General features: G+C 54.9%; 2 protein-coding genes across 4 annotated transcripts in view; one reads left to right on the forward strand and one right to left on the reverse strand.

Annotated features, from left to right (window-relative positions):
- Nucleotides 1-1,415: 1,415 nt before the first annotated feature.
- LOC131916088 (GRB2-related adapter protein) lies at nucleotides 1,416-21,377 on the forward strand. Its single transcript, XM_059269384.1, has 5 exons — nucleotides 1,416-1,516; nucleotides 8,302-8,399; nucleotides 12,326-12,448; nucleotides 18,529-18,697; nucleotides 20,384-21,377. Exons 1-5 carry the CDS (start codon nucleotides 1,439-1,441, stop codon nucleotides 20,567-20,569), a joined length of 654 nt encoding a protein of 217 aa, XP_059125367.1. The 5' UTR covers nucleotides 1,416-1,438; the 3' UTR covers nucleotides 20,570-21,377.
- Nucleotides 21,378-21,702: 325 nt separating this feature from the next.
- Slc5a10 (solute carrier family 5 member 10) overlaps nucleotides 21,703-25,144 on the reverse strand; it is a 43,524-nt gene continuing 40,082 nt past the window's right edge. For all 3 annotated transcript variants that reach the window (XM_059270851.1, XM_059270852.1, XM_059270850.1), the window contains 5 exons: nucleotides 24,921-25,071; nucleotides 22,532-22,700; nucleotides 22,228-22,443; nucleotides 21,935-21,995; nucleotides 21,703-21,828 (listed from right to left, as the gene is read on the reverse strand). In XM_059270851.1, the coding sequence (XP_059126834.1) occupies nucleotides 21,722-21,828; nucleotides 21,935-21,995; nucleotides 22,228-22,443; nucleotides 22,532-22,700; nucleotides 24,921-25,071 (704 nt within the window). In that variant the 3' untranslated portion in view covers nucleotides 21,703-21,721. The remainder of the gene's footprint in view (nucleotides 21,829-21,934; nucleotides 21,996-22,227; nucleotides 22,444-22,531; nucleotides 22,701-24,920; nucleotides 25,072-25,144) is intronic.

The raw sequence follows: 25,144 nt of genomic DNA on the forward strand, positions 1-25,144 counted from the left end.
AGGAGGGGGAGGGTGGAGATAAAGGAGGGGAGAGAATTATCTACAATGTACTTTAGTCAACAACGCCACTAGGATACATAGTTGTCTGCATTCTAACTGAAAAAACTAAATTTTAGAAGTATTCTTTAAAAAATTATATAAAACCGTGGCTGGGCACAGTGGAGTACAGCTTTAATCCCAGCATTCTAGAGGCAGAGGCAGTGACAGGTGGATCTCTGTGAGTCCAAGGCCATTCTGGTCTACACAGTGAGTCCAGGACAGCCAGGGACACATAGAGAACCTTGCCTTTAAAATTATTACACACACACACACACACACACACACACACACACACACACACACACACACACCCTCTCTGTCTGCTGAAACACTGATGATTGGCCAGGACACGTTCACAGAACTATGAGGACAAGGGGATGAGGAGCCAGCTTGAATGGGATCCCACTGTTGTCCAAATGAGGGCCAAGTTGAACACCACATAGATACTGACAATAATGATGATAACCACTGACAAGAACGTGAGTCTCAGAGCCAAACTCCCACACAGTGAAGAGGAGAACATTTTAGATAAGGTCATGCTATGTAGCCCAGGCTGGCTCAAGCCTCAAGAGCCTCCTGCCTCTGCCTCCTGAGTGCTACTGTGCCAGGCTAGGAAGGCACCTCTTTCACTGGCATGGTGGCACACGCCTTTTAATCCCAGTGCTTGGGAGGCAGAGGCAGGTGGATCTCTGAGTTCTAAGTTGTCTGGTCTACACAGAGAGTTCCAAGACAGCCAGTGCTACATAGTGAGACCCTAGGTTTTTTTTTTTTTTTTTTAAGTCTGTTTCTCTCTCTCTCTCAGGTTTTTTGAGACAGGCGTGTGGGGCATTTTCTTGATTTAATGATTGGTGTGGGAGAGTCTAGTTCACTGTGGGTATAGTGTCACCCCTGGGCAGGTGGTTCTGGGTGCCCACTGTATACAAAAGCAGGCTGAGCAGGCCATGGGAAGCAAACCAGTAAGCAGTGTTTCTCCATGGTCTCTGCTTCAATTCCTGCCTCCAGGTTCCTGCCTTGGCTTCCATGATGGACGATGACCTGTAAACCAAACGAACAATTTCTCTCAAGTTGCTCTTGGTCACGGTGTTTATCACAGCAATAGAAACCCTATATAAGACAAGTAAGAAATGTAGAGGTGCAAGACAGAGGCCAAGCACGGGATGCTCTGCACCTTCCATAGTGAAGACACTGGGACTCCCCCACAGCCAAAGTGGATGTGTGAGCACACCCTCCCTGAGCTGTGACATGGGTGACATGTCTCTGCTTCCTGTTTCTCCCCTTCAAGAGCAGTTTCCGGCTCCAGCTTCAAAAGAACAAACACTCAAAACAAAGGAAGTGGTCCTCAACCACAGGAAGCAGGAAGTGTCTGCTGGGTCCTCGGCTGAAGCCCAGGGACAGTGGGATGGAGTCCGTGGCCCTGTACAGCTTCCAGGCCACAGAGAGTGACGAGCTGGCCTTCAACAAGGGGGACACACTCAAGGTACAGAGGGCTGGAGCCGGGCTGAGTGGGCTAATGGGGGACGGGGTTGGAATCAGAGCCCAGGATGGCCCTGGGAGTCTGGGCTATGAGGGACAGGCTCAGTTCAGCCACCTCTGCCCCCCCTCAGTTTCTCCATCTAGGAAATGGGAATAGTATTAGTGGTCCTTCCTTTGGGGTCCTTGTGAGAGTTTGAGGCAGTAGCCATAGTGCCTGATAGGAGTTTGTTCAATCCCCAGTTTTCTAAGTTAAAACAACAAAGTTTAAAAGGTTTTGAGATGAGTAATAGGATGAGATCTACAGAGAGAAGGTGTGTGTAAGAGAGAGAGAGAGACCACGTGCGTGTGAGAGAGGTGGTCTAGAATAAGCAGACATCCTAACCTAATGGGGCTAGAAGATCTGGGATTTAAATGTCCCACAGTCATGTGGGAAAAATGAAAAGAATGATAGACTTTATTTGCTCTCACCTGGGCCCCTCTGGATTGAAATGGTGGCCTTCCAATTTATTAGACACATGAATGTGTGGAACTTCTAGTAGGAATGCCCTTACTTAGACATTTGCGTGCCATGGGAGAGCCCAGGAGCCACAGTCAAGATCTGGGGAGCGGTCATGCTCGATCGTGGGCCCTGGAATGCTAATAGCCCATCCTGTGCCCTCCATGGCCCTTCCAGGAGCCACAGTCAAGATCTGGGGAGCGGTCATGCTCGATCGTGGGCCCTGGAATGCTAATAGCCCATCCTGTGCCCTCCACGGCCCTTCCAGTGGCCCACTGCAGCACCAAGCACAGTGATGGGTTGCTACCATCCTGAGTCTGGCCCCAAGAATCAAGCATGGGGACAGCCTCTTTGAAGCCATCCTGTGCATGGGACCCAGGCTCAGCGTGGAGCTCCTGGGTGTGGAAGACCATTGCCTGGCTGCAGTGAATTACGGCGTGGGGAGGTATCTGCATGTGCTTAGTGTGGAGGAGAATCTCGACCACCATTGGTTTAACTCTTGGGCCTTTGTTCAGTCGCTCGGGTGTCTGAAGCTCTAAGCTGGGGCTCAAAGGTTAGTATGAGTCTAAAGCAGCCAATATATTTGTGGCGGCCCCTTCTCCAAGGCTGGGTGCTGGCATCTGTATCTACCTAAGCTGTTGGCCCTGGGTCCTCTGCACTCAACCACTTTGGCCTGGGAAGGGCCTGGAAATGGGGGTGGGGGACTCTGTGCAGATCCAAGTTTACTTCATAGGCCTCAGCTACTCTGGAGATCGGCCTGGGGTATATCCTCACACACACTTGAGGCTGCAAGGTAACCGGCCCACAGGAAGTAGGAATGCTGTGTAGACGATTCCGGCCCAGGCTCAAGGACCCAGTGAGGTCCCTGGGGGTAAATCTGTAAAAACTGACAGCCTCCTCCTTCACAGACTCCCAAGATGAGCAGAGAATCACTTGCTAAGAGTCTACTGAGAAACTGGGGTGGGGGTGGGGGTGGGGAGTCCATCTACCCGAAGAAGCCCATGAGAACGGAGACCTGAAAGCACAGTCAGCTTTCAGTGAGGGGGTGAAGAGAAAGTAGAAGAGGCTCCTGTCAAGCTCGGGGGGCTATGGGTAGTCGGCAGGCCTTGGGCTGCTTCCCCCTTTATTCATTTGACAAGTACTGGGCTACTACTCAGCCAAGCTTCGGGCAAGGGCACAGGCAGGACGGCGGGGAGGCTGGGGGTTTGGAGGGTTTGCTGTTGGGAGGGTTTGTGTGGAAACCCGGGCACTTAAAGAACTGGCTATGCAAAGAGCCTGGGGAAGAGAGAGCACCCAGCTCCCACACAGCTCTCACAAAAGCCCTGAGGCAGGACCTTGACCTGTTTGAAGAGTTTGACCAAAGTGGGAGAGGGAGGGAGGAGTCCGGGCCTGCTGGGTGAGCCGAAAAGACGCAAGGGAGCTCAGGCTAAGAAAAAACTTCATGACCCAAACGACATCAGTGTGTAAAGAGCTCTTTTGTCTGGTTTTTTGAGACAGGGCCTCACTGTGTTGGGCTGGCTGTTCTGGAACTCACTATGTAGACCAGGTGGGCCTTGAACTCAGAGATCAGCCTGCTTCTGCCTCCCCCATTGCTGGACTTAAAGGCGTTCAACACCACATCCAGCTTTAAAGAGCTCTTAGAAAGTACACACACACACACACACACACACACATACACTATATATATAGTCTCAAATGGAAAAACAGACAAGGGACACAAACAGAAACTTGCCCCAGAAACCATGTGAGCAGGTAGCTGCCCAGCAGCATCAATGACAGACACTGTGTGACCAGTGTCCACTGCCTACTCTGCATGACTTCACTGTATTTTAATTAATTCATTGTTTTGAGATAGAACATCACTATGTAGCCCTGGCTGGCCTGGAACACAGAGACCTGCCTTCCTCTGCCTCTCCCTCCAGAGTGCTCTAACTAAATGTATTCACCACAATGGCCAGGACTTTACTTTAAAAACTTCCTTTTGAAAAAAAAAACAACAACGAAACAAACAAAACCTCCAAGGTGGTTGGGAGCGAGGAGAGGTGTGTATTTCCTTGTGGGGTGGCAGATGGGTGAGGTGACAGATGGACATCCGGGAAACATATAAAAAGCTTTCAATGTTTGCATTGGGCCTTGGTGGCATGTTCCTGTAGCACTCGTGGTGTTGAAGCAGGAGGATTACTTGAGCCTAGGAGTTTGCCTGGACCATTGAGAGTCCTGTCTCAAAATGAATAAATGAGAGAATAGAACAATCTGCTGTATGGCCCAGAAACTCCCTTCATAGCCAGACAGACACCTTTCTTCCATCAGCCAGGACTCTGGGGCATCTGGCAGGTCCCAGGTCCTGGTCTAGACTCCAGCTAATCGTCAGAAAGCAGACAGCCAGGCAGGCAGGGTTGCTGCTTCCAGGCAGCTGGTGCTCGGGTGGTGGATGCAGCACAAATTAGATACAGAAGTAAACCGGAGTGGGCGTGGTGGCACAGCAGTGATCCCAGCACTCGGGAGCTTGAGGGTGTAGTCCTACCGCTCTGCGCAAGAAGTCAGCACCAGCCGGGTAGGGATTGGGAGGAAACCCATCCTCCCCACCCCAGAGCACCGGAAATCATTGAGGGTGCATAATTGTCAGGACTGTTCCAGTGCAAGGTCACATTCTTTTGGTTTATTGGCTTGTTTTCTTCCTTTTTGTAAAAGTATACTTATTTATTGTGAGGGGGGACGGTGCAGGTACCACAGGGTACTTGGAGAAGTCAGAGAACAACTAAGGGAAGTCAATTCTCTCTTGCCACTGTGTAGGTCCAGGGACTGAACCTAGGTCATCAAGCTTGGTAACAAGTACCTTTATCTGCTGAGCTATCTCCCTGGACCTCTTTCTGGTTTTTGAGACAAGGTCTCCCTGTGAGGCCCAGGCAGCCTTGAATTCACTATGTAGCCCAGGCTAGCCTCAAACCTACAGTGATCCTCCTGTCCCACCTCCTCAGTGCTGGAATAGAGGCTCATGCACTACAGCCCCGCCCCTTTTCTCTTGAAGTGCCAGGGATGAACTCAGGACCTTGTGTATACTAGGCAAACATGCTACCTCTAGGTTTGTATTGATTTTCACAGGCTATGCTTTGGACTGGCAGGGAAATTGTACAGATGAAAGGGTGTATCCCCCTGGATGCAGCCAGCTGCCAGCAGCCAGCTATGGTTATGATGAACTGGATTGCTATATTTTTTTTTTTGGATTGCTATATTAGTACTGACCACCACACATCTAGACTTCCCATTGATTTCAATTTGTTAATGTATATTTGTTAATATATCGCATTAAAGATTATTCAGTATCTTCATTCTGCGATTTTTGGCATTGCTTTGAATTTGACCTCAGAATACTTCCCCACCTCACTGGAGTCTCCCCCTGCTGTCTGTAACTTAAAAACATTACAGACGTGTTTACTGCAGCTGTACTTCCTCTCAGGCCAGAGCTACACTGTGTGCTGCTTGCTATCCAGCCCCTCCCCTCGGGCTCTGGAAGTGGTTCCAGCTTGCAGGTGGATTACAGCTTCCTCTCCAGGTGCCGCTCAGTAAATCTAGGTGAAAACCCCGTGGCCTGTAGGCTAGCTCAGGACATGTGGCCCTGAGTGACTCTTACCAGGGACGAAAGCCCTCTTTGGCAGGCAGTGCTTACCAGTAGATAGCACCTGCCACTGTTTGCTGGAGAAAGAGCATGGCACCCCTCTCTCTCTCTCTCTCTCTCTCTCTCTCTCTCTCTCTTGCTCGCTCTTGCTCTCCTGTCTGTCTGTCTGTCTGTCTCTCTCTCACACACACACACAAACACACACACACACACACACACACACACACACACACACACACACACACGGAGTCTCTCCATGATTAGCTTGCCCCAGAGACCCAGACAGATAGCAGCACCCTGGGAAGCGGATGGCACTTGTGCATCCTAGCAGCCTGCCCCTGGGTCCTTCCAACTCTGGACTCTTACCTTGAATCTGAGCATCTCTTCTTGCCCCCAAGCCCCTCTCCTCTGGTCATGGAGCTAGCACAGTGCTCTTCAGTACATGCTGCTCTCCCTGCCTCTAGCCCACAGCCAGACGTGCTAGCCTCCTTTTAAGGGGACAAAGTTGGGTCCATCTCAGAGTTTTTGCCATGGCTATTCCCCTATTCCCTCTACCCTGGACACCATTCCCCTATCTTTTCACCATTGGCTTCTTCCTTCCTTCCTTCCTTCCTTCCTTCCTTCCTTCCTTCCTTCCTTCCTTCCTTTCTTTCTTTCTTTCTTTCTTTCTTTCTTTCTTTCTTTCTTTCTTTCTTTCTTTTTCCCTGTTAGAGAGTGGGGAACTATGAACAGAGTATTAATGTAGCCCAAACAGGCTTAGAACTCTGCAGTCCTCCTGCCTCAGCCTTCTAAGTGCTGGGGTGACAAGCCTGGGCCACCAAACTAGCTGGTTCCTTCTTGTAAACTGGGGCATCTCCAGAGAGGCCTCTGTGTGCCACTCTGTGTGCCCCTTTGGCAGCTCCTTGTCCAAACGCTGGTTCCCACGGCTCTCCCCACTGCATGAAGCGGCTGTTCCTTTGTCTCCTCGCTTCTTCACAGCATTACCGCCCCTGGCACACAGGTTCCTATTACTCACTGCATCTTTAGGACTCCTTCCCTGTCTGCACCCAGTGGGTGCTCAGTAAAGAGCTGCCAGTGACCGCATCTGGGGACAGTAGGAAGACCAGCGGCAGGTAGGGCTAGTGCTAGGGTGGACAGGCTCTCTGCTTGACCTGGGAAGCACTGCTACCCTGAAGTGAGTTCTCTGGGGGAATCCCCAAAGCTCCACAGGTCTGGGGCTTCATCAGCAGTAAGAATTCAGCAAGGTGAGCATAGTAGCATCCCTGGTCTCCATAAAGAGACAAATGGAAGCAGGACAGCACATGGCAGAGGTTACGGGTACAGTGGTCACATGGGTACTAAGCCTAAGACATTGCATGGTGCTGGCCACAGCTGTGCCCATGTAACACTGGACACTGAAGCCAAAGCCCTAGAGACAGCAGAAGCAGTCAGAGCTCAAGAGCACCAGCTAGGGCTGCTAGCTCCAGCTGTGGCCACATTGGGGGAAATTTTGTTTCATTTTGAGTGAAAGTGGTCCTGAGCCAGCTACCTGCTTCCGTCTGCCCAGCGCTGCTGACCTTGTTCAGGCCAGGAAGGAAGGAAAAGTTCAGTCTGGCTCCAGTGCCTCCCAGGGGGACTCAGGCCTGAACTGAAGCGCACAAGCCCAGACTTCCAGGTGCTTCTCACTTGTGGATCATACTTAAACACGTCTGCGTCCCTGTTTCCATCACTCTGGTGCGGGGGGGGGGGGGGGGGGGGGGGTGCGGGGGGGGGGGTGGGGGGGGTGGGGGAGCCAGCTCTACAATGGCTCCTAACCAGAGAGGAGTCTCAGGCTTGGCTCCAGGTACAAAGCAGGGGTAGAGTGGGGTGAAAGCCAGTAGTGGGCCAGAGCCTCCAAGACCAGCATTTCCAAAGCCCCAGGCCAGCTGTATGCTGTGCCGGATTGGCCGAGTTCACTCCTTCTCTGCACCTACCTGCGAAACAGCGCTTGGTGGTGTCAACTTCTTCAAGCTGCTTGAGAACTGGGGTAACACAGGGCAAATGTACCCACGGGATGAAGTGTGCTGTCCCCTCCCCAGGCCTACTCCCCACCCTTTTAGTGATTGACACAGTGACTCTCTGTCCACTTCTGGCTAGTCCACCTGGGGTGACAAGGCCATGCAGGCTTGCTTGAAGAGTGTCTATGGGATCCAAGCATCTGGGCCAGAACCTGGGAACTGGCTTCATCAGAACACGGGCTCTTTTGTCCGTTCCCGTATTCCTGACCCTCACGGTCATCCCCAACACTAAATGCATGTGACCCAATCTAGCCACCTGTTGGGGCAAGCTGACTCCTCTGGGAGCCTCCAACTTCATGTCACACCTCAGTGGTCATTGATTGGCTGCTCTGGGCTCCTGTAATCAAAAGAGCTAAGGACCACAAGTCTACTCCCTTTCCCTGAGGCCCCTGGGGCACCCTGGGGGTCTGGATGGTAGGGCATAGAGGCTGTGATGCCCTATGCCATAACCATAAACCTGCATGGGTTAGGTGGCCTCACCAGGGGGCACAGGCCCCCTGTGGATGACCATCTGTCTGCAGGCTGCCCTGGCCTGTGGGATGCAACAGGTCCTCACCCAGGGCTCTGCCCTCTGTGAAAGGCCTGGGTATGCTGCAGACAGCAAGCAGGTGGCTAAGCGACCATATTGCTCCTGCCTACAGATCCTGAACATGGAAGATGACCAGAACTGGTACAAGGCCGAGCTCCGAGGAGCCGAGGGTTTTGTTCCCAAGAACTACATCCGTGTAAAGCCACACCCGTGAGTAGTCACCACTCCCATCATCCACCTGGAGGCCATGCAACCCCACCATGCCCTGCCAGAGTCAAGCTGCTTGGGATGGCCCTGGGTACAGCACAACCTGAGGAGATGGACACTAGCCAACTCGGGGGCTCGGGGAGGCTAGGAGTACAGTCTGGCCCAGATGTCTCGGGCCTGGGACCTAGGTCAGGCTCTTAGGAGGTGGCATTAAGCATCTCAGAATGTCTGGGCAGCCAAAAAGTCCTTAAACACCAACCGGATATACCTTAAACGGCATCTGGGTCATTGTTCTGGTTCCAGGGAGCCAGACACAGGGACAGAGGGATCAGAACTGTGGGAGACACAGGGCACAGAAAGATCACGTGGAAAGGCAGGCAGCGTTAGGGTACCTCTCAGAAGGGTGGCAATGAGTGAGACGCTGGGGGGTGTATAGGAGTTGGCTGTATAGACAATGTACAGGTGTGTAGACAAAGGCAGTGGCTTATGGCATTTTCAGGGGAAGGTGGAAAGTGGGAGGAAGCCAGGAAGAGCCTGAGGTGCTGAGGCATGGATGGGAGGTGGGGGGCCTCAATCAGCAGGTGGGCACTGTGCTGTGTGTCTGGGTGGAAGGAGGTGCAGGGTGGGGCCCAAAGGGTATTTCCTCTGTGTCTTTTTTCTGCTTGTTTCCAAAACTGCTGCCACCTCCGGCTTCCTGTACCGAACACGGCATGTTTGGGGTCCCCATCCCCAACCACTCTGCTGGGTCCCAGGCCTTCCTGCCAGGCACACCCCCACCCAGAGGCAGCTGAAGGAGGACACAGGGAAAGAGAGAAAAGCATAGCATGTAGCTCAAGTGCTAGCCAAGCGAGGTCTGAGGCATGCCAAGATAAGGTTGTGGTCATCTGGGTGGCCTCAGGGTGGGCTTAAGGCAAAGACCGGAAGGCTGGATGGAGAGCCTGAACTGCTGAGCAGCCCTGACCCAGAGCCAGGAGAGGAATTGCAAGGGCTGGAGTCCAAGGTCAGGCTCTCATGGAGGCCAGGAAGAAGGAGGGTCCAACAGGGTACTCAGAGTCAAGGAACCCAAGCCTCTGGTGGCCTGGAGGGCAGCTCTGGTCACCTGTACTTAGACCAGGCAGGGTCATGATCAGGTGTTAGCCAGATCCTAAGGAGCCTGCTGAGTAATCTCAGGCCAGCTTGGTAATCTTAGGCCCTGCCCTAGCCCGAAACAGCTATGGGGGACATCCCCTCTTGGATGTGAAGGCCCCAAATGTGGGGGTGGAGAGAGGGCTGTAATCCTAGAAGGCCTATACCACTTTTCCCCTGAGCCCCAGGATTCCCTCTGTCTCTGGACCAGAAGGCACTGTACTCTCAGTGGAGTTGAAGGGTAGTGAGGTGATTGGGGCGGGGGTGGCTTCTCAGGAAAAGCATAGGCCCCTGGGCCTCCAGGTTGGAATAGAAGTTTGCCAGAGTAGACAGAGACAGGCCCAGGGATGTGTGGGAGGTAGGGAACGACCCATGTTATCATAATGGCAGTTGGAAACGCCTCCGGGTAGCTGTTCCTCCAGCTGCCCAACTGTGCCTAAGTAGGAACTATTAACACCGTCTTATCGACCAGTAGAGGCAAGAGACTGGGTGGTTTATCCAGGATCACTTAGCCGGCAAGAGGCAGGCTGGGATTGCAGCTAGATGGTAGAGGCTCTTCATGAGCCTGTAGAGAGGGACAGAAAGCCTGTGGGAGCAGCTGTGTGGGGGCGGTGGTGAACCTCAGACATGCTAAGCAGCCTCTCAGGAGTTTCAATTTCCACATCAGTACAAGAAGCAACATGGCCAGGTGGTGGTGGCAGCGCATGCCTTTAATCCTAGCACTCGGGAGGTAGAGCCAGGCGGATCTCTGTGAGTTCGAGGCCAGCCTGGTCTACAGAGCAAGATCCAGGACAGCCACCAAAACTACACAGAGAAACCCTGTCTCGAAAAACAAAAAGAAAAAAAAAAAAAAAAAAAAGAAGAAGCAGCAAATGTTGTAGTCAAAGGTGGAATGAAGAGAACTGAGTGTTAGAACTCCAGGGAGTAAGTGTTCCCTGTCCTTCATGCAAGCGAACCCTTTCCTCCATAACTCACAGTCCACTAGACCCGGTCCCCTATGACCCTGTCACCCCAGCAGTCCCAACCTCTGCTGCTTGGAGACTGTATTAATCAGGGTTCTCTAGGGTAACAGAATTTGTAGCATGAATCTCCCCCCTAGTCCCCCCTTTCTCTCTCTGTATGTGTGTGTGTGTGTGGGGGGGTTATATGATTTATTAGAACAGGCTATGGTCCCATTAATCCAACAATGGCTAGCTATGAATGCAAAGTCCAAGAATCCAGTAGTTGTTCAGTCCACGAGGATGGATGTCTCAACTGGTCTTCAGTCTATGCTGGAATCCCAAAGTAGGCTCTAATACCAGAAGGAATGAACTTGCTAGCAAGCAGGCAGAGAGCAAAAGCTTCCTTCTTCCATGTCCTTATATATAGGCTTCCAGCAGAAGGCATGGCCCAGACTAAAGGTGGGTTTTTCCAGCTCAAAAGATCTGGATTAGGGATATGGATCAGAAGTAGATCTTCCCACTTCAAATTAAGCAAAAATCCCTCACAGGTGTTCCCTCTATTTTTGGAGTTTAGTTAATTCCAGATGTAGTCAAACTGACAACCAAGAACAGTCATCACAGAGACCCAGTTCCAATGTGTGGGTTGGGGAGTCACAGCGAGGCGTGTCAGGCAGTCTCCCACTCCTGAGGACTCCTCACTTCCCAGGGAATCCTCTCTAGATCTCAGCACGCTAGCCTAGGACTTGATGCAAGGCCCTGGGTCAGTAAACTGAGAGCAGCTGGCTAGACAAGCTATTGAGTCTGCTCCTGCCTCGCAAGAGTCAAAGACTTAGCAGATGCAGTCCTGTACCGAATCTGCTCCTACCTGGGGAGGGGCACAGGGAAGGAGGACACCAGCGTTGATGTCATCCGTATTTCTTTGTGGTGTGAGGACAAGCATGGAGCCTCACGTGCGCTAGGCCAGCATCCCACCACTGACCCACACCCTAGCACAGTTTTACACTCTTTAACTTTTTAAAATCTGTCCTTGGCCAGTGAGATGCCTCAGTGGTTAAAGGCACTTGCCGCCAAGCCTGATAACTTGAATTTAGTCTCTAGGACTCAAATGGTGGAAGGAGCAAACTGGCAGGTTGTCCTCTGGCCTGTATCTATGTGGTATGGGCACTCCTGCATAGGTGCGTGCCTGCACATAAATAAATAAATTTTAATGTGAAAAAAAAAATCAAGACTACCTCAGTGGTTAAGAGTGCATTCTGACAGAGCAGTGGTGGCTTTAATCTCAGTACCCAGGAGGCAAAGGCAGGTGGATCTGAGTTCGAGGCCAGCCTGGTCTATAGAATGAGTTTCAAGGCAGCAAGGGCAACACAGAGAAACCCTGTCTTGCAAAACAGCAACAAAAACAACAACAAAAAGAGTGCACACTGCTCTTGCAGGAAACCCATGTTCTGTTCCTAGCGCCTACATCAGGCATCTCACAACCACCTCTAACTCCAGCTCCAAGGGATCTGACACCCTCTTCTAGACTCATGTGCACATACCCCCCAACACACACATATATAATACATATAATTTAAAAAAATGAAAAGAAATTCTTCCTCTACAAGTCTGCCTGGGGTGTGCAGGCTGGTGGAGCCCAGGAGCCTGGTTTTTATTTGTCTTGGGTGTGGGTTTGCCTGGCCTGGTAGGAAGCAGCAGGGACAGGCTGTCTCCGCTCTTATTTGCCTCTGCTGTGTGACCTTGGTTTTCTTTCCCGCTTCTCAATTTCCCCATGTGAAAAATAAGACAGTGATACCAGGGACAGAGGGCCAGCAGCCCTGCCCAGCGCTAACAGATACCTGCTGACACTGTCCCCTCTCTGCACAGGTGGTACTCGGGCAGGATTTCTCGGCAGCTGGCTGAAGAGATTCTGATGAAGCGGAACCACTTAGGAGCCTTCCTGATCCGGGAGAGCGAGAGCTCCCCTGGCCAGTTCTCTGTCTCTGTGAAGTGAGCTCCGGGGTGGGAGTTGAGGGGTGAGGGGTAGGGGGTGCAGGCTTGGCAGGGCCACTGGCTGGGTAAAGGACTCAGGAGCAAGTAGTGGTCTGAGTCCTGAAAAGCACAGGGAAGTGCTGGGAGCAGACCGGGTGTACCTCAGGAGGCAGTCCAAGAAGGCCAGACTTCTCGCCTGACCAGCAAGCAAGCTGTGGAGGCTTCCTAGTTAGAAGGAGTGATGCCCGACAGTGTCCCAGGCTGGTGCCCAGAGAGTTCCTGACAGGGTTCCACTCTATGGCAATGCTGTTGAGAGGACAGACCTTGGGGCCAGGCCCTTCTAATTCTGATACTGTCATCTCGTGGCTGTGTGGCATGGGACCAGCCATTGAACTTCTCTGAGCCTGTCTCCTCAGAGGTGAACTAGGTCGTTGTAAGAATGAGCAAGTCAGCACACTTACAGCAGAATGTAGTGTTTCCTCCGGAGGGAGGAACTGACACCTTATAGGATAGGGCCTGGCAGCAGAGGCTGAACCAGGGCTGCTGAACGGGGAACTGTGTGGCTTATTAAGATGAACACTGTAGCCCTTCAGCCTGGTCTAGCAGAATAGGACTGAGGGCAGCAGGGTCAGCTCCTGGCTGCCAGCTCTGGCAGGTTATTGGCTTCTACGTTGGGCCAGGCTGGCTGGAAACTGGGAAACGAAGCTGAAGGGGACGAAAGTGGCCGCACTGTGGGGACAGAAATGAGGAAACACATGCATCAGAAGGTTAAACAGGGAAGGCTGCTGGGGTCTCTGAGCTGGGAGGGACTCTTCTGCCTGGTTCCCCGGGGGAGGTTTTCAGGCAGAGAGAGCTGCAGTGCAAAGCCCCACGGTGGGATGCCCTGGTTTGTGCTAGAACCCTGAAGCCAGGTGGTGGGAGCAGCAGAGGCAAAGGCAGGGCCAGGCTGACTCTCAAAGACAGGGGGGCCACACTGCAGAAAGCCTGGTACACAGCTTGGGTTTTATCTCAAGAGAAATAAGGAGCCACGAGGGGTTCCGTAACAGGTCCCCCTGGTGGCTGTGAGAAGGAAGGACTTGAGGGGCGGGGTGAGGCAGCAGGAAGCAGGCAGCGGATTGGACTCAGTGTGCTAGGGGAGAGTCGTGTGGAGGCCTGAGAGGTGACATGGCTTAGGACAGCAGGCCTACTTGCTGGATCTGCTCTGTTGTCTCACTGCTCCTCAAGTACTGGAATGAGACAGGCTACTGTGCTAAAGGGACAGAGGAAGGTGTGGCCTGTGTGTGGCTTTTCAAGGACGCTTGCTCCCAGGCCAGGCTTGACCTCTGGCCAGTGGCTTTTCCACAACAGGCATCCCGAGGATCAGGGCAGTGTGTGAAGACCCCGCTGCTCCTGTGGACTGCTGCCCCTCCCTTCCGCTCCGATGGCCTGTGGGAGCTCTGAAAGCCACCCCAGTGGGGGAGCTATAGCCCTGGGGGCACAGCCTGGGCCACCATCACGTGATCTGTCTCCTGCAGCTGCTTATCAGCCACCCCAAAAGTGCAGCAGCCATTGGCTCCTCCAGGAGGGTCCGCCACATCTTCTCCAAGCCTTCTCACCCATCTGGCACTGTTTGAGCAGGAGGGTCCTGAAGCTGTCCTGTACATCCCTACCCCTTGACTCCCTGCAGGCCACGGCAGGAAGTGGCTCCTAGGGATGACACCCACCAGGCAGATAGGCCACCCTCAGTAATTTCTGGAAGCTTCCCCACATCCCAAGGTCGTCTAGCCAAGCAGGGGCACCCAGACACAGATCAAGCCTAGAGAAGGAACAGGGAGGGTGCTGTCCCACCACACTCCTTTAGAGCTCCCCAGAGACCCAGGCTGCCTTGGCAGATCTTGGAGGGTGGCCCTGACTAGCCACCCTGGGATCGGGGCAGAAGGGCAGGAGCCAGGGAATATGATGGGATATACATAGACCCGGACCTTCCACCATGAGCAGGTGCAGGAGGAAGTCCTAAAACAAAGGACACGCTCCAAGAGGAGGAGAGGCAGCTGTCAGGCCTTAAGCATGTGTGGGAGCTCTGCTAGGGGTCGGGGGTGTCAGGCAGAGGGAACAGCATGTATGACGATCCAGAGGTTGTACACTGAGGACTATTTGGATGGTAACATGCCTGACCAGAGGCGGAGATGGCAGTACTCTGGGGCAGTTTTTCCCAAGGAGTCCTGGCCCAGCGCCCACGTTAGGTTCGGCCAATGCTTCCCCAGCTTGGAGCTGTGATTGCACATGGGACCACCAGGTGGCCATCTCCACCCTGAGACAGACTAATGTATCTGTTAGGATCCCAGAACCGGAGTGAGTCCCAGCTGTGACGCCTCCTAGCCCTGAAATCCAGGCAAGTTATTCTGGGAGCCTCAGCTTCCTGTCCCTAAGGTAGACATTAGTATAAACAGAGCTGGGTTCTGGATGCACACTACATAACTATGGTCTGAGGTGGAGGTGCTCCTGGAGGGGAGCACCTGCTCAGAGACCACCTTTGACTCTGTTGCCCTTGCCCAGGGCTTTCCGGAAGACAAACTGACTGGGGAGGCTGGGAGCCCTGGTCTTGCCCTGGCTTTGCCTGGGACTGGTGTATAACTTCAGGCAGGCTCTGGTCCTCTCTTGGTGGCCACATCTAAACCTGTGACCCTGAGATCAACCTGAGAGTCCACCCTCCCTGGCATGGGTCTCCCACAAGTCCATGCCAAGACACATAAAGCTGTCAAAGGTGGCTTTATGAGCCTTAGCTGCTGTGCTATGCCATAGCCACAGCTAGTTCACTGGCGAGGTTTCAGAGAGCTGACCCCTTTGAACCCACTGGCTGGCACCTGTCTGCCTAACTTTCCTCACTACTGCTATCCAGGCCACTGGAGACATTTCCGTCACAGCTGATGGGAGATGGTCCCTGTTAAGGTGTCTTCCTTCCCTTCTGGCCATGGGTGCCTTGGGGTTAGTGCACACTTGTCTCTACTACCAGACTGGTGGGACACAGAGCATCTGCTGTGAACCAGGCCCTGTCTCTGGGGCCACCACTAAATAGGACAAGGCTCCTTGTCCCCCAAATACCTGTATTCTGCTAGAATGGTGAAGAGCTCTTGATCAGCAAATAATGGCACCTGGAGAATCTGAGGCAGGGCTGTAGATCCCAGTGCATAGGTAAAGAAACTGATCCTGGCCGGGCGGTGGTGGCGCACGCCTTTAATCCCAGCACTCGGGAGGCAGAGCCAGGCGGATCTCTGTGAGTTCGAGGCCAGCCTGGTCTACAGAGCAAGATCCAGGACAGGCGCAAAGCTACACAGAGAAACTCTGTCTCGAAAAAAAAACAACAACAACAACAAAAAGAAAGAAACCGATCCTGGGAGGGGAGAGAAACTTGCTGCTGACCTCGAGTGTGCTGACAGGCCATTTCCCGAAACACGAAGACCTGGTAGGCCCTCTCAAGGTCCGCTCTCTTCTCCCTGTGTGCTGCAGTGAGGACTCTCTACTCTCCCTTGTTCCCCAGTGGACGGAGCAGTGAGTGCCCAGACCTGCCCCAGGTGAGCCCCAGCTGGGAACAGGGGAGCCTGGGCTCCTGCCCACCCAACCTCAGTTCCCCTCTCAGCTGCTGCTGCTGCTGCTGCTGTGACTAGACAGGAAAAACTCGATGAGCAAGACTGTCCTGACCAAGACCGTGAGCTTTCTGAACACAGGGACCAGGCTCAGCATAGTCCCTGTGGGGGCTGGGGTCAGGGTCACAAAATAGTGCCCAGCGAGGGTCGCAGGCAGTCACCTCCACAGAGGTGGCGATAGGTAAAGACAGCATGCCAGGGAATACTGCAAACCCCCAGAGTCCAGGCCACGCCACCTCTTCTCCAGAACCCAGCTCTGGGGCTTGGGGACAGGGTGGGGTCCTGGTGAGCAGTGTGGGATGGTGACATAGAGGGACTGACCCCCTTCCAGACAGCCTAGCCCTCCTTAACTGGGCAACAGGAAAAGCAGAAAGGACAAGACATGTCCCAGACTGTCACATTTCCCAGTCCTAAGAATTTCCCAGCTGCCAGGTTGGAAAGTTCTAGAACTCTTGGCCCCGTGCCCTATTCCCCCAGCTCTCCCATGGGATCCAAGAGCAGTCCTCTGCAAAATTCTCCAAGCCTCAGGCTCTGAGTTGCTTTTGGAGGAGCAAGGATTTAGGAGTAGTCCAGAGTCTGCCCCGCCCCACTCCATTTTGCCTTATTGGGTCCCTGCACTCCTAGCCACACCAAGTCACTCTGCTGCTCACAGCGACCCCTCTCCATGCAGCTACCCCTGAGAACAGAGAGGTGGACCCACTGTCCCCCGCTCCCCCTCAGCGTCCACCGCTTAGTCACTGTGAACACTATGCTGTCAGTTTTGTCTGAGGGGTGTGGGGGTTGTGGTACCCCCGGCAGAAGCCTCCTCTTGGGGACACCGGCCCTTCCGAAGGTACATAGCAGTGTTGTAACTGCTGCTAGGGATGGCCTGAGACCGGGTCACCTGGTGGCTACAGCCCCCATGGAAAAGCCCTCAGCAAAGCCGGCGGTGAGGGCTAAAGGCATACTGGGCTGCGGGGACCCTCAGGGCAGCTCTGTCTCCCCGTTTCTGGTGGCGGTATACAAGCCTTTGTGAGTTTTGTGAGCAATAAGGCTGCATAAGGACACAGGGACCCAAGTTGAACCCTGACCCTGCCGAGGCATGTGAGGTCAGCTCTCCAGAGGTAGGCAGTTTATCAGGGATTTGAGTATGACTGGGAATGTGAGAATACCTTCCTGCTGGAAGGCCAAGGCCTAGAGAGAGGTTTGTTTATGTAGGTCTGGGTTGGCTTCAGACTGGACTCTGGGGTTACAGGTGTGAGCCAACGCCCTCTTCAGACTTTAGTCAGGGCTGGGCAGGGAGCGTCCTCAGATTCCTGGCCCTGTCTTCATCCTAAACAACCTTCAGCCCATCCCTGGGGCTGGGGAGAGAAGGCACAGTGGAGGGCAAGGTGGGACTACGGAACTCGGGAGGAGGATGGTCTCTCTGGAGGGCACAGCCCAGGGAGTAGGTCGCATTTGGAAGACTATCTGGGACATAATGTCCCAGTGGGAGTGACAACTGCCACTGTCACCACCAATAATCAATCAGAGAGCTCCTCCAAGCATTTGTGATGAGAGACAGCCCCACCCAGCCTTTCTTCTGTGGATTTCTGGACAGGCTATGGCCTCAGTTTCCCTACAGTGCACAGGGTCAGGAGGCAGGACTGGCCACCCTGTGACAGAAAAGGGGTCCCAGAATTAACAGCTGCCCCCGTTCCCATTCACACCCGCACCTCTGAAGCTGCCCGGCTGTCCTGGTGTGTGACAGGTTGCAGGCTAGGCTGGGGCAGGTTCCTGGGCAAAGTCCCTAACAGGATGGTCTGCTTTAGCGGGACTGGGATGGACTTGGTACAGCTTGGTGGCATTGGTCTGAAAGCCGAACAAAGAACGAAAAAGGAAGGGGCCATTGGTGTCAGAGAAGCCAGCAGAGACAAGAAGCCAGGACTTGAATCCCAACGGCTGGGTTTATCATGAGGCCATGGCAGCCATGGAAGGCTCTTGAGGGGAAAGAAAGGACATGGAACACTCAAAACACCGGAGTATCTCTCACAGGCACAGAGTTTGGTCGGAGTCTGGGTGATCTTGGGACTCACTCCCTCGAGTACTGTGAGGACTGGGGCGGGGGGGTGGGGGAGGGTGGGCAGGGAAGGAAGGAGAATGTCCAAGTTGAGGAAATGCTGAAGAGTTAGGAAAGAGATGCACCCAGAGGTACCCGGTGGCGATGCCAACAAGCCAGTCAATGCTTTTTTCAGCTTTCTTATCCCAATGAAGTGGTTTCCCTATAAGAAAACTGAGGTTCAGAGAAGTTAAATGACTTGCCTAAAGTCACACAGCAAGGAAGTAGCCTTGTCTAGAGGCTAGACCCATCCTTGTCTAGAGGCTAGACCCTGAATCCCATACTCTACTGCCAGGATGGCTCCCAGCATCTTTGTCTCCTTTGACCCCAGACCCCCCCAGAGCAGGGCCTGGCTCCAGAGGTGGGCGTAGGTCTGAGGCACTGGGTCTTCCCCTCAGTTATGGTGACCAGGTGCAGCACTTCAAGGTGCTTCGAGAGGCCTCAGGGAAGTACTTCCTGTGGGAAGAGAAGTTCAACTCCCTCAACGAGCTGGTCGACTTCTACCGAACTACCACCATCGCCAAGAGGCGGCAGATCTTCCTGTGTGATGAGCAGCCGCTGCTCCAGGTAAAGATGGGACGAGGAGCCCCGAGTCTGAGGGGCACCTCCCTGCCCTCCCCAGAAGCCCACGGTCCCCAAAGTGGCACAGGTGTGCTCCCTGTAAGAGTTAAGCCAGGATGGGGCAAGGGAAGGGGGAAGGACCCTGTAGAAGGCAGGTACAGTGCAGAAACTCAGCCCTGCCAACACAGACTGAAATTGTTTGGAGTGAACAATAGGTGAAAATAAATGCGTGCTAATGAATGAATGTGTGGACGCCTGCTGAGTCCCACACACTGAGCTGCACTGTGCTCTCTGTTTTGGCAGATTTTGTTTGTTTTGAGGCAGGATCTTTCTGTGTAGCCCTGGCTGGCCTGAGGGGCGCTAGGTAGAACAAACAGGCCTTGAAGCCTCAGTGATCCCGTACCTCAGCTTCCTAAGCACTGGGATGAGCCTGGTACTCTGTGCGTTATGAGCACCTCACCATTCCCGTTATACAGATGAAGAAACTGAGGCAGAGAGCGAGCCAGCTCAATGGAGGAGCTGAGCTTGGACAGGATGTGGGCAGTGTGACTCCTCGGGGACAAGGCCTGGCTGGGCCCAGGGTGTAGGGAGACCCATCTGCCCCTAGTCCTCACAATAACAGCAATTTGCCGGCAGCCAATCCTTTCATCCAGGAGCCAGGAGCAGCTCTCACTCTCATTAGGGTAACGACACCAGCCGACCGGGTTATTAGCGCAGCCCAGTGTTTTGCTTGGATGCCGGGACAAATCAAGACCTGGGCGTATTTGAACTTGAGCACTTCAGAGAGGGCTTGGGGAAGGCTGCCCAACTCCGCACAGTCTGGCCTTGTGTTTTCCTCCCCTTTTCTGATACCCTGCTATGTGGCTGGCCGGGCCTTGGTTTCCCCTATACTCATAGGATGAGCTGGGGGGTTTGCTTTACCAGGAGAGACTTCGGAGACCCCAGTGGTGCCCACATGGCTCCACTGCCTGGCCTGGTGGGCTAAGGTGGGCTGGAAGCTCCTAGTTTCTGGGACCTAGTGTTCCAAACCTCGGCCCCCTCCTGCTCACCTAGGCCAATCCTGCCTGGTGGAAGGGAGGGGCTGACCTGACCTGTGTTCCTCCATACTGGCTCTGCCAGAGCCCTGGGGTCACCACCGGCAGGGGGCGGGGTGAGCCTCTTCCTTCCTGGGCAGAGCCCACTGATCCTATCATGTTTTGAAGATTTGTAGGCTCAGCAGAGGCCCAGGAGAGGGCCTGTGCTGGGGTGTAGCAGGTGCCCAGAAAGAGCAGCCACCGGGAAGACAGTAGGGCTGAGGAGGCAGAGAAGAGCCAAAGCCACACCCAGGACCCAAACCTGAGAGCAGAGAGAGCGGGAGAAGGGTTTCCACTCCCCCGACCCTGAGGGGGCTGTGGCAGAAACGTCTCCTTAGTGGTTTCCAAGATATGGAGCTCTTCCGTGCCTGGCATCTGTTACCAAGTTTATGTGGGCCCAGAGGTAGGGAATCGGACCCAGAGAGAGTTGGGCCTAACCAAGTCCCACCTGAGGCCCAGGACTTAAGTTCAACCTACTATGCAGCAGGGCTGTGAGTGGCAGAGGGCCTGGCCCATGTCCCCTAGCAGGAGCTCATGTCTTCCATGGGGCTCCTGGGTAAAGACAGCTCGCTGCCTCCAAAGGCCACCGACTGACTATTCTGCCCCTTCTCCTCCACAGCCGACCCGGGCCTGCTTTGCCCAGGCCCAGTTTGACTTCTCGGCACAGGACCCATCTCAGCTCAGCCTCCGCCGAGGTGACATCGTGGAAGTCGTGGAGTGTGGGGACCCACACTGGTGGCGGGGCCGGGCCGGCGGGCGCCTGGGTTTTTTCCCACGGAGCTACGTGCAACCGGTACAACTGTGACCCCACAAGACCGGAGGAGCAATGCTCCGGCCTCAGCCTCTTCACACTAACCAGGACCTAGTCTGGTCACCACCAGGCTGGTTGCCGGGTTCATGATGTCACCTGCCACTGACAAGGCCCAGCCTCTCCAGGATTGAGGACCGACTACCGATGGCTAGGGCCCAGCTTAGAGAATGCTCCCCTTGTGCAGTCAGTCACCTGCTGCTTGTCTTCCAGAAGCACCCTTCAGGTTGTACAAGTTGCTGGGAACATGGCTTAGCCCTGAGCAACCTGGACTTCCATAAGGGTGCAGGGTAGTTTCTCCCACTTCAACAACTTGGGGCCTCCAGACCTTACCCCATCATCACAGGATGGGGCTATAGAGAGGTGAGTTCCGTTGGTAGAGGCCCATGAGGGACAGAAGCCATAAAGTGGATCCCCTCCTGTTGGTACAGAGAGAGCCCAGCCTGGAGGCCTGGGCTCTGCTGGTTCTGGAGGAACAGACAGCCTATGGCCAGCATTGAGTGAACATAAGTCCAAAGGGGTGATGCCTGGCCATCGAGGGAACCTGAGCTGCCTCTGCCCAGAGTCAGAGCACCTTCAGTTGGGAAAACTGAGTCAGACTTAACAAGGCCTGGCATGGTGGTAGGCTTTGGGGGAGGGAGGAAGAGAGAGAGAGAGCATGCCTCTGTGGTTGTCTTTAGTCCCTTGAAGAGCCCAGGTTGCAGGGGTTCTCCCCTGAGTCCAGGCTGGCCCAAGACCCTTCAAGCTCTGAGCTTGGCTTACCCTATGCTCCCAACCCGTACCTGCATGTTCAAAATAAAACATTATGCAGTAGACATCCCACAGAATCTTCCTCCCCATATCTGACTTTTCTTTTTATTTGTTTGTTTTTGTTTTTCCATCCCGACTGCAGTCCCCTCCCTCCTCTCTTTCCAGATCCCCCCCCCCCACCATATCTGACATCTTTAGTGCTGTTTTTGAAATGATTCTCCACTCTATTTTCAGAACTCCAGTTCTGCTGGCTCAGCCAGACATTTGGTACTGACCCACGGTCTAGCTGTAGACACATTCTGTTTCCTTGAGCCTCTGTGTCCAATCTAGGAAGGGGGGTGGCTCTGAGGACTTGAAGCTTCCACATTTCCACTGGTGTGTGTGGGTGGGGGGGCAGCATCAGGCAAAGTAGGCATAGAAGAAGATGTTGACGCACATGAGGAAGACGGCGTTGAAACTGCACACACGGGCCCAGAAAGCACGTTTCTGGGGTGTCTGGCCATCACCTGCAGGAGGTTGAGGTAGGTCAGTGAGGGATGCAGGCTATACTTGGGTGTCCATACCCCCAGCATGGGGGCGGGATGAGGACCAGTGCCAGGGGTACCCACTTACCTCCCTTGGTTCCTAAGGACCGGTGGTCCAGAGCCAGTGTCCACCAGGTGAGGTTTTCTATCTGCAGGGAAGAGGTGTGGCAGGACGGAGTGGTCCCGGAGAGTATGTGGGTCAGTTACAGAAAGCAGCTTAGTTCAAAGAAAGACAGAGGTCTGGACCGGGAAGGGTTAGGAGTCAACAGTGGGAATGTCTGGAGTCAGAGAGGAGCAGAGATCTGCATGTGAGCAGAGACAGGAATCCATCAGTCAGGTCAGGAATGGGGCCTGTGGGGTCCGGGGACAGGACTGCCTCACCTGTCTTTGCTGAGGGGGCGGGCTCAGTAGGCTCCCAGCGGCCACCACAGCACAGGTGAGGAGGAAGAGGGCGATAGCAAAATGCAAGTAGTGCACACTGCGGAGGAGGGCTGGCCGCAGGTCTGCCTGGCCGCAGGGGGGCTCCGGGTACAGGAATTCCAGGACCAGCCTCAGGGCACCGACCGGCAGCCCGGCCATCAGGCCCCAAAAGGCCCCCTGGGGAAAGGAGAGACAGAGGAAGACCTCAAAGGACTCTCGGGGCACCCTTAAGGGGAATCCTATCCGACCTGTCTGTGCTACCCACCTGCTCATTGGCCCTCCTCCAGAAGATGCCCAGGACGAAGATGGCGGTGACAGGCGGCGCCAACGAGCTGGTCACCGACTGCATGTAGATGAAGAGCTGTCCGCTGTTGGAGCCCTGCAGGACTGGGATCCAAGCCACGCTCACGCCTATGAGCACCACGATGACCAGCCTGCGGGTGGCAGCGGCCAGCCCTGCCTCAGCTCTGTGTTTTCCCCTGCTCCCTAAGACCTGCCCTCTGGTTCCCTCTGCCCATCTCAGCGCAGGCCTCCAGGAACCAGGCGCTCCTGCTCCATCTCCCGCCGTGGCTCCCTGCAGCCTAGGGGGCTAGTCATTCAGCCCTGCTCTTGCCTTCTCAGCTCCGTGTACCCCATCTGCAGGCAGGCATGTGCTTGGGTGCCCGTGTTTTCCTAAACTCGCTAGGCATTTGGGGTCGGTGAATGACACAGTGGCCCTCGCACCTGGGCCAGCCTAAAGGGACTTAGGAACACCTACGGATCTTCTGACTCCCTGGCGGAAGCTGCACCACCCTAGCCAGCATATCTTTGTCCCCTAGCCCTCAGCTCTTGGCGGGTGACCCCCCGCCCCCCCACACACACCTACCCGCTTTGCTCCTCCCAAGTCCTTGCTGGAAGCTCGCCATGCTTTGGGGCTGGCCTTGCAAACAGATCCACCCATCCTACGCCCAAGGGAACCCAGGGGGCAGTGTGGGTCTGGGGGCTTCAGGGGGAACCCTGGGAACTCAGAGGTTGAGCCACCTTGCTAGGGCCGGAATCCCACCTGGCTGAGTCCTCTCCCCTCTCACTCAGGGGTACGGTGGGCGAGGCCCACGGCCGGCGCCTTGCAAGACCGACGGGCTGGGCGCAGGTGGGTGGGTCCTTCCCCCACCTTCTCACTTTGCTCCTGGCCAGGCCCGGGGCACAGGTGGCAGAAGGAGGAGGTGCCGCTTTGATTGAGGCTAATTAACCCTTAGACTGGAGCACAGCCTGGGCGCGGCCTCTTCAAAGCCAGGCGGTCGCCACCGACACGCCCTCCACCCTCCAGCCCGAGGGCCTAGCAAGTCCCGGGCCTCTTCTCTCTGCCGGCCTTCGGTTCAAGCCGGGCCTCTGGATGAGGAGGCGGCTGCCTCTTCCTAAAAGAGCCTCCAGGGGGCGCGCACACACCCAATCTCCTGAGTGGCTGGCACGGGGTGTGTTTTGGGGTGTGTGTGTGTGGGGGGGTCTGAGTCCTCCGAATTGCTCAGCTGGACATAGAATCCCAAGGGAAGAGACAGAATGGGTCAGCTGCGAGGGAAGTAAAGGAGGGGAGGCAGGGTCCTAACATCACTATCGGCCCACACCCCCAACTCGGCCGCCCGGGACAGCTCTCGGGCTTACAGTGAGGCCAGCTAGGAAGAGCCTGCTTCTGGGAGGCCAGGGAGACAGGAGGCATGAGGGCCACAGGCCAGGCTGCTAGGGCTACTAGAGTCCCAAGCCAGAGAGTGGGGCCCCCACTGCGGGGCCCAGGAGACGGGAGTCTGAAGGGCTTCTTTCAAGGAAAAAGCTATCTCGGAGGGACAGGCCTCTGGTCATCCAGCAGCTGCAGAGAGGCAGGGGCAAAACAGGTGGCCAGATGTCACGTGACCGGGTCTGATGGCTAAGAACTTGAGCTGCTACAGAGGCCAGAGGCTCCCTTCCTGCAGATGAGCTCATGACGCCCCGGCTCCCAGGCATGTCCCAACAGGGGCTCTTCGCACAGAGGCTGGCTGCTTTGCATCACCCGGGACAACTGCTGGGAGAGCCCCTGCCCCAGGCGCCGGGAGGAAGGCTGCAGTCAGCCCTTGTTAGTGGGAAGGGAGCAGGCACACCAGGAGACCACTCTCCACTGCTCTGGCCAGTCCCTCCCAGGCTCACGGTCAAGCACAGGGCAGAAGTGTCCTGCAGGGAAGGCTCGTTTTTGTCGCGTTCTGGCTGCGCATGCAAGGGAGGGATCTGGTAGTGGTCTGGAGTACAGTGGGGAGTACTCATTCTCTGGGCAGGGCGAGGGGGTGGCGAGTATCTGGGGAGCTGTACAGAGGACAGAGATGAATGCTGGGCTGAGTGAGGAGGAAACCATAAGCCAGCTGGAGGAAACACCAGGTCCTCAGATGGCCCAGGGTATCATTGTGGTCCGGGTGTGGCCAATTTGAGGATTAGCTCTGGGATCCGTGCAGGGTAGCTGGAGCAAACCAGAGGTCTCGGAAAGATTTTTGGTGTGGTTGGGGGGAAGCCGAGCTGACCCCAGTTGAAGGAGTCCGCTCAGGAACGACAAGTGTATCCCTGATACTCGGGGCCTCTTTCCTTCTTCCTCTGCTTAAACCGGAATGTGGTGAGGCAGACGGTGCTGCAGAAGCCCCTCCCTGCCCCTCCCATACCGTCCGACCAGCAGCAGCTCCCGCTCTCCGGCGCAGGGCCGAAACCGCCTCCAGATGTCCATGGTGAAGAGTGTACTGCTGCTGTTGAAGATGGAGGTCAGCGACGACAGGAGGGCAGCCATCATCACGGCTATCATCAGCCCTCGAAGACCTGAGGGCAGAACAGGGCCCCCCACTGTGACCCGCTCCCGCCTGTGGCCGGGGCTGTGGAGTAATTACCCACA

The sequence above is a fragment of the Peromyscus eremicus genome, chromosome 8a (assembly GCF_949786415.1).
Source record: "Peromyscus eremicus chromosome 8a, PerEre_H2_v1, whole genome shotgun sequence".
Classification (NCBI taxonomy): Eukaryota; Metazoa; Chordata; class Mammalia; order Rodentia; family Cricetidae; genus Peromyscus; species Peromyscus eremicus.

Coding starts and splice junctions, on each gene's coding strand:
- LOC131916088 (XM_059269384.1), top strand. CDS start 1,439: ATGGAGTCCGTGGCCCTGTACAGCTTCCAGGCCACAGAGAGTGACGAG. Junction 12,449..18,528: donor CAGTTCTCTGTCTCTGTGAA/GTGAGCTCCGGG, acceptor TCTTCCCCTCAG/TTATGGTGACCAGGTGCAGC. Junction 18,698..20,383: donor ATGAGCAGCCGCTGCTCCAG/GTAAAGATGGGA, acceptor TCTCCTCCACAG/CCGACCCGGGCCTGCTTTGC.